Here is an 8,223-nt window from a genome sequence, read left to right as displayed (position 1 = left end):
GTCCCCTACTACCCCCCCCCCCCCCCCCCCCCTTATACTCCCCCCTACTTCTCTCTTCCTTCCTCTTTATCCTTATCATTTTGTATATCCATAGCATTTGTCATCCATCACCTTCGTCCATTCAAACCTACCTCCCACATCCTCTTAGCACCACTTCCAAAATATGCTCACTACAATAGGTCACCAAGAAAGTGTCCAAGTCTATAGTAGTGTTTAGTCTTGTATTATCTTAAGTAGCATGAAACTTACAAAAGTCCTCAATAATCACTATTTTATTCATATACGTTATTCTTAATTTCTATTATCCATAACAATAATGTGTAAGATATATCTAAGTGTAAAACATATTTGACAATTAAACTAATTGCTAGAGTGAGTTGTAGTTTGCAATTCTTAAATTTGGGCTTCAAAGTACACAAGGTGACAAATCATATGTTTTGATTATGCAATGATTTCTTGGGAGGTTACTTATAAATATATGTGTGTATCACATGGATTCAACATAAGGGATTTTTCAAATACCATTTTTATATAGTGTTTACACATAGAAGGGTGACAAATAATGGCATTACTAGATCGGATAGAAAAGTGTTATGCTTTATTTTTTTAAAATCACATATAAGGGTATTTTACAAATAGGATATACGTTTAGTGAACCCCTTCATAATTATTTTAATATTATGAGGAAACATGATTATAAAGTATAGTTATTGTCATCGTGCTTTTAGCCTTGAAAAAGTGTGAAATTTGAATAACAGATTTCTCATTGTAATGTTTCATCAATTTCAATGAAATGTATGCATTCTGCTCCAAAAGAATTATTTTTTCAATACTATAGAGGCGCACAATAGTTCATAGACAATGCATCCACACAATATGGATGTTTGAAAACAATTATAGAAGTTTGGAAGCATGTTTACTTAAAATCTGGCAAGAGAACCATTTCACACTCTACACGGTAAGAATGTTCCTTCAACTTTTAAAAAAACCTTTAGAAGAAAGAGAGAGCAAATATGAGACCTTAGTGACACTTGCAAAAAGGGTCACTACCAAGTAATATGGGGCCATTCCTCTCTGAGACTGGTGCTTTTTTCGCTCGATAGTGACTCTCCCTAGAACTTCCTACTTAGCACTTAACTAATTCCATCTCTTTTCTAATGCACAACATATTATTTATAGCCACATCCCTTGGTTTGTGAGGTAGTATGGAAGTTTGTCTATTTGGTCAACCCAAGAAATAGAGAAGTCTCATTACCCAAAGCAAGGACTAGATAATTTAGACATACAAGACATGACAGTGGTGCACAAAAGATGAACAACCTACTATAAGTTTTTTAATGGTTTTACAAATTAATTTGGCATAGAACAAGGTCAGAAGAAGCAAAAAGGATGTCCCAAAACTCAGATATTCCTCTTGTATTAAAAAAATCAAAACAAAAAAACAAGAAGCATACAATAACTCATGTACAAATGAATTTTTTTTACAATGGTTGGTCTCTAGGGAGAGACAAGGCCAAAGATGGGACTCAAGGAGCAAATAAGCATGCATTCATTCCTCGCTATTTGGCCTGGAAGAGGATGGTTTCATCTTCTTTGCTAGCAAAAATGTCAAAATCCAAGTTCAATGTTGCACAAACTGAGTGTTAATAAATATAGTGTAATGAATGGAGAACTTAGGGGGACTCTATTTATGTGTGCGTGTGTCCGCGGGGGGGGGGGGGGGGGGGGGGGGGGGGGGGGGCGGCGGGGGGCGCATGTGTGTGCTTGTATGTCTTAAACATGTTCTATTTCCTCATAGGAGTAAAATGATATCTTTTAGGATGGTTCATAGAAGAAAAAAGCTCTATAAGATGCTTTGGGATTCCTCACATGAGTACGTAGGTTGATAAGTAGGAAATTAATAGTCTTACATAGATATATCTTACAATAAATGTATGAAGAAGCTATGCTTGATCATACAAGTCTACATTAATGAGTGCTTGGACTCTCCATTCCTAGTATTGTTTTTAGTGGTGGGATTGCTAATTGGAGACAAGTTGAGAAAATGAAAGATTAGTTGCAGGCGTGCATTATGTATCTTTCATTATTTGCATGGAGACTAGTTTAAATTCTATCGTGTTTTCTTCAATTAACTTTAAGATTTGGTCTTATCTTTCAAAAATTTGTCACCCCATGAGATGATAACATCTAGATCAATGAACAATTGCACATTTGCATAAATCTGTGGCATACTTGTAGATGACCATCTATGCTCCTCTTTGAATTTTTTTATCACATCTCATCCCCATTCCTTTTATGTGTGCTAGTTGAAACTTTTCTCTTTGACAAAAACTCACTTGATTAGCCAAGTAAAGGTGGTACCACAAATATAGGTGGCAAGACCACATGAATGGTGTGATAAACCCATAATTAAGTACATTTAACATTGATGTCAATTTTCAAATGCACCCTTTTGACTAGCATATAGATATCATCCTTTGGATCATCGAAACAAATAGACCACAAATCAATCTCAAAGTGTTTCTAAGCATGCATCTAGATCTTGTCAAAACAATAGTTGCTACATGGATCAATGGCCTTTAGATGTCTTATAATAAACCCACATGTTTTGTACTACAAGCAGTAAACCTCCTATGAAGTCTTCAAGTTGTCACCATGGCCTCTAAAAGAATAGTATACACTTTTCCTTCCTAGATCTAAAGGCTACCATGTTGTCGTGCCATTCATTAAACAACTTGCACAACTTGACACAATTGTACTATTAATCCGACTATAGCAAATATCTTTGAGGATATATTGTAGGAGAATCAATTTCACAACTTTCCGAGATTACCAATTGGCATGCCTTCCTTCTGAAATAAGCACTTATTTCAAAGAAAAGCATGAGGTTTCAAACAAATATGACTTGGTGTAAAGCTAATCCATCCCATCATCAAGCCATGAGTAGGAAATGAATACTAGCTAGCATTTACAAATATCTAGACTCCTTTTGGTAACATATAACATTCACCTTATAAGAGCAAATTTCTCTCACATAATCTCCTAATAACAATGCATTCTTATTTGCATGTGAATGTGTTTTCTATGGACATGCATGTGTGCATGTGCACCCTATGAATGCACATGTACATGTGGCTTAAAAAATTCTTAATTAGACAAACACTTAATTTGAACAATGTATTCATGTGGCATAATAAAGTTCTTTAAATATCTAGTACTTCATGAAATACTTGTCTCTTGAAGAGCCCTTGGAGTCTATCAAACCCCATCACCGAGAAGGTACTTAGCACTCTCAATAAAAAAACTAAATCCTCACTTAAGGCAGAGGCAATGCCAATGAATTCCCTCATGACAAACCAAGAAGGTACTTAGCACTCTTGATAAAAAAAACTAAATCGTGACTTAAGGCAGAGGCAATGCTAATGAATTCCCTCATGACAAACCAACTAGCAGTTTCTTAACCACTTGTTATAAATTGAGGAAATCCAAATAATTGTAGTTTTTTCTAGTTGGATACATTATATTCTATTGAAGTGCTTGCATTGCCTTTTTGGTGATTTTAGTAAAAAATGTGTGAATTCTTTAGCTTGCTCTCACACAGAGTGTAGTCAAGCTACATTTTAAACTTCCAATTAATATTAAGGGTTCCCTCACATGCAAAAGGGTGTGCACCTATGTGTACATGAATCTTGAAAATGGAAACACCCCTACTTCACTCACATTATACCATATGTTAACAAACCTAACCTTCAGTAGGTCCATGGCTCCCTAGAGAGCTAGAGCCTTCAATTTTCACTATTGCCCCCAACTAGAGACTAGGTGATAGATATAAAAGCTAGTTGAAGTGAGGCTCCTTATACAATGTAACCAAATAGTAGGTATACTCAAGCCCCACTCAATGTTTTCATGCCAAAATCATCACCAAATTTTGCTCACAATACACCCCTAGTGTATGGTACAAATATCAAAACTTGAGTCACTATGCTTCCTACTAGCACACACAACAAAATGCATGCATAGGTGTACTATTTAAGCTTTTCATGGCAACCTAAAAACTCTTTCTCATAAATTGGATCTACTTGGATGGTAGAAATTTCAAATCTCATATGCCAAGTTTTCTTCCCAAATTAAGTGGTTATAATTCCTAGCCAAAACCAAACTCTAAGCCTCCCCCCCCCTCTCTCTCTCTCTCTACTTGCTCAAACAACAAGTATTCTTTACATAGGTTTAATAATCCCAACCCATAAAGACTATAAAGAGATTCAAACTTTATTCCAAGCATATGAGAAGAACATGAGATGCCTTCTCAGGCATTTCAGATTCTAGTACTCTCTTTCACTTAAGAATCCCCCACATGGTTTGCACTACTAACTACTAGATGTACTAGCCATTCTCGAAAGAGAGTGGCCATCGAACTTGGAGATGCCTATTCCTGTTATCAAGCTCCACAACCTAGGATATCTCTAATTAGTACACACCCAAGCAAGACTAGTATTAGAACTATAACTAGCATGTGTCTAATCAATATACACTGGAGGAGGAAGACTCAAACCGACATTACAAGTATAATTAGCATGTGGCTAACCACTTATATACATTGAAGCAAGACTCAAGGCAGCATTACCAATACATCTACAAGCTCTTAAAAGAAGGCATAATCTCCTTATAAATAGAATATAAAATAAATAAGTGTTTCCAACGAATACATCATATTAATGATAATCAGTTACTTTCTAAAATAGAGGCCAGTTACTAATGAACCGTCAGTATAGGTGGAATAGTGAATGAGTGAAGCTAGTCCATTCAATGTAAACACCTAAGCACATCCATGATCCATCCTCAATGCAGCAATACGGCAAGACCAACAACCTTAGGGTTTTAATTAAGCATCAGAAGGTAAAATCCTAAATTCTAAGATCAATTATGCAACCTGACTTTACCAAATCAGCCGATCGAAAATGCTTTCCTAGAGAGGCACAGGAATGCAAATGAGACATCATCTTCAATGCATTGTTACTAACTGAGATAAAGCAGTCTGAGTAGGCGTCGCAAATGAGACGCCGCTTTTCCCTACAGTTGACAGGGTCTAAGTTAGATCAGCTAACAAGTTGTTTATGCAAGAGGTTTGATTAAGGTACACTAATTAAGCACCTTGCATCGATGATCTTCAGGAAGGCCCCTCTGAAACCGACTTAACACTCTGGTTTTAAGTTGGAAACCTTATAAAACAAACTAGAATTTTAAACCCTTTCCTTGGAAAGAAATCGCCAAATATGCCCTCTTCAATTGGGTCTCGTTCAATTATTTCATACATATGAGAGGAAATTGTACAAGGATAGCATTGGTGATGTCCCAAAATGACGGTAATTAGCTTGTACATACATCAAACAGTTGCACTGTTCAATATACCCCTTCTTTAAAAAGGGATATATTACATGATAGTATAAATTGGGTGAGTTTGATTAGACGCAATGTTGATTGTATAGGGGGGAAAAAATAGAGAGGGAATTGTGCTGCAGGAATTGGGCCTACCGTTGTAAATATACTGTCTGTTATTGAGGTTCTATACATGCATAATGAGATGATGATACACACTGCAAGTAATGCCTATATCACGGGTGGACATGCTTGAGCTAATTGATCAAAATTCATTTCTGGAATATTATAAGTCTTAGGGTTGGATGCTCTCACCATGTGTTGTAGCTGGATTGATGCCCCATGTACTGTCGATGGCCTCTGATGATGATAGAGCATTCATATTCTGGAGGGATAGATCTGTGGTCAGGTTGCTGTAGGGCCTCATATTATGATGACCTTCACTGTACCCATGGTCTGCTCCAAAGTTCAGCATGCAGGAGGTTCCATGACCACCGGCGCCGATGCCGCCTTCCAATTCCTCTTCGATCTCAGTGCAATTCTCCTCCTGGTCCTCTCCATAAGCGTTGTCCCACTGATCAGCTGCATTCACATCACCATGGAACTGATCCTCTTGATCCATATGATTATAAGCTGCCCTCATTGTACTCATGCTCCTGCCTGCTGGTCCTGTTCCATCTTGCTGCAAATTAGCAATTGCCGGGCCACTGGAATTGGCCCTAAATCTGGGACCAGGGCCACTCTTCTTGACAACTCTGCACAGCACAAGGGAGTCTCTGCTGCAATTGTTGCTGATATCCAACCTGCCACTGCTGCTGCCAGCAGCCTCTTCCATAGCCATGGAGATGTTCAAGCTGCTGCTGCTGGCTGCTGGAGGAGAGGAAGCACTGCTACTATTCTGACCCTGATTGGTATTAGCCGCAGCATTAGTAGTACTGTTGCTGTTGATATTGATGGGACCATCTGGCTGCATGAGGTGATACTCATGCATGACCCAATCGGTTCTCTCACCATTAGGGGCCCGGCCTTTGTAGAAGACTAGGGTTTTCTTGAGGCCAACCACCTTGGAGTCAGAGAAGACGCGCCGGTCACGGCCAGTGGCTTTCCAGTAGCCCGACTGCGTGGCGCGGTTGGTGCGGGAGCCGCGTGGGTATTTCTTGTCAGGGGGGTTGAAGAAGTACCACTCCATGTCCTTGCTGGGGAGGCAGGAGAGGCGGGGGAGGTCCCATGGGTCATGCTTGTACAGATCTATCTCTGCTATCACATTGGACTCGATGTGCTTCCCAAACACCTTCCTGTGTAGATAGAAGGACACCAGCTCCTCATCTGTTGGGTGGAACCTGAACCCAGGTGGCAGAATTGATCCCAAGGCCATCTATCTTCTGACTCTGACAATTGCTGCCGCTGATTAGGGCTAGATGTAATAATACTACAACTATCAATTATGATACCCTGATTCTTTGGTTTGATGATCAGGAGCAGCAGCTAGTAATTAGGGTTAAGATTCATGAAAACTGGATTGGATTGCCCCCCTGCAGCTGATTCAGACATCAAACAAAATTAAGGATCGATCTGTGGGTTACTGGAATTCATTTGGAGTCATGAACTGAATTCAGCCATGAATTAACAGGACAGTCGGAACTCTGGTTGAATGGACATCCATTCTGGATATGGAAGCGGATTGCGCCGCCCTGCCTGCATTTTTCATGAAGCATCACAATCCTCTGCCTGCACTGTCAAGATTTCCATAGCCACCCTGCATAGCTACTTCAAACTCCAACCAAAGGGGGAAAGAAAAAGAAAAAGAAATTACAGAGTGACTGGTCATTTGTTGGTTTGTTGATCATTATTTGGGTCTGTTCTTTCTGACCGTGTTTGTGGGTGTAAAACTGGCGGTTGGCGTTGCTTATATGAGCGGATAGCTTGAGAGGGAAGACAGCTGGGGTCTGAGGCTTAAAAAGGCGGAAGCTACATTGACACAAAGGGGGTTTGCTTTGGGAGGGGGGCAAGGCCAGGTTATGATCTCTCTCTCTCTCTCTCAAATTAATGTTCCCAAAACCATGATAACTACTAAACCTGTAAAGAGAAGCGTGCATGTCAAGAGTTCTGATGCATAAAGCAAAAGCAAAACCCCCTTAACCGAATTTGTCTTCCCCGCCCCACCCCCCAAAAAATCAATTATAACCATAATATAATATAATACTGCTGTTGCTGCAAGCAACTCCCGTTAGCCTTTTTTTAGCAGGTCGCCCTCCAATTTACCCGCCCATATTAACCCTCCGCTAATTGTAGCTCTCTTACGTAGCCTGCAAGGCATATCATCATCTCATATCATTTCATCACAGAACGATGACGATCATTTACGGCCATAATAATAATAACAATAATAATAGTATATTAAACTAGTTTTTGGGGAAATTAAGGGGAAAATAAATCATGATCGTCACCTACCCAATTTAGGAAAGCGTATGCGGCAAGCTACAATCATGTTTTTTTTTCTTTTTCGGGGTTTATTTTTTTTAAACAAACAAACATAATTTCTCGGATTTCCTGGAGGCGCATAATCTTTTCTGTGGATTGTCGTGATTGGTAGGACTGAATACGCTCCAAGCTAATATATATATATATAGAGCGGAGATGATGATGAAGCTTAATTAGATGACTGGGTAATAGCGGAAAATTTAGAAAGGAAGAGGAATAATTAAGTGATGTAGCAGGAAGCTTGTTAGGATACTGGGCCTCCGCTCCCGTTTAAAAGCCTGATTATTAGCGAATAATGAGACTTACGAGCTCAGAACCAGGAAAAACAAAAATACAAGCAACAGTATGCGCGCAGTGAATTATTAA

The 8,223-nt window shown here is 39.1% G+C and overlaps 1 protein-coding gene across 1 annotated transcript; it reads right to left on the bottom strand.

Moving 5' to 3' along the window:
- Window positions 1-5,245: 5,245 nt before the first annotated feature.
- Window positions 5,246-7,616, bottom strand: LOC148029327 (uncharacterized). The gene has a single exon (XM_087688103.1). The coding sequence runs from the start codon at window positions 6,749-6,751 to the stop codon at window positions 5,672-5,674; it is 1,080 nt and encodes a 359-aa protein (XP_087544229.1). The 5' UTR covers window positions 6,752-7,616; the 3' UTR covers window positions 5,246-5,671.
- Between the last annotated feature and the right edge of the window lie 607 nt (window positions 7,617-8,223).

The sequence above is a fragment of the Lygodium microphyllum genome, chromosome 11, assembly GCF_053477565.2.
Source record: "Lygodium microphyllum isolate KBCC chromosome 11, Lygodium_microphyllum_v1.1.10, whole genome shotgun sequence".
NCBI classification, from domain to species: domain Eukaryota; kingdom Viridiplantae; phylum Streptophyta; class Polypodiopsida; order Schizaeales; family Lygodiaceae; genus Lygodium; species Lygodium microphyllum.
The sequence above is the reverse complement of the archived record's forward strand: the minus strand, read 5'-3'. Positions and strand labels throughout refer to the sequence as shown.

Coding starts and splice junctions, on each gene's coding strand:
- LOC148029327 (XM_087688103.1), bottom strand. CDS start 6,751: ATGGCCTTGGGATCAATTCTGCCACCTGGGTTCAGGTTCCACCCAACA.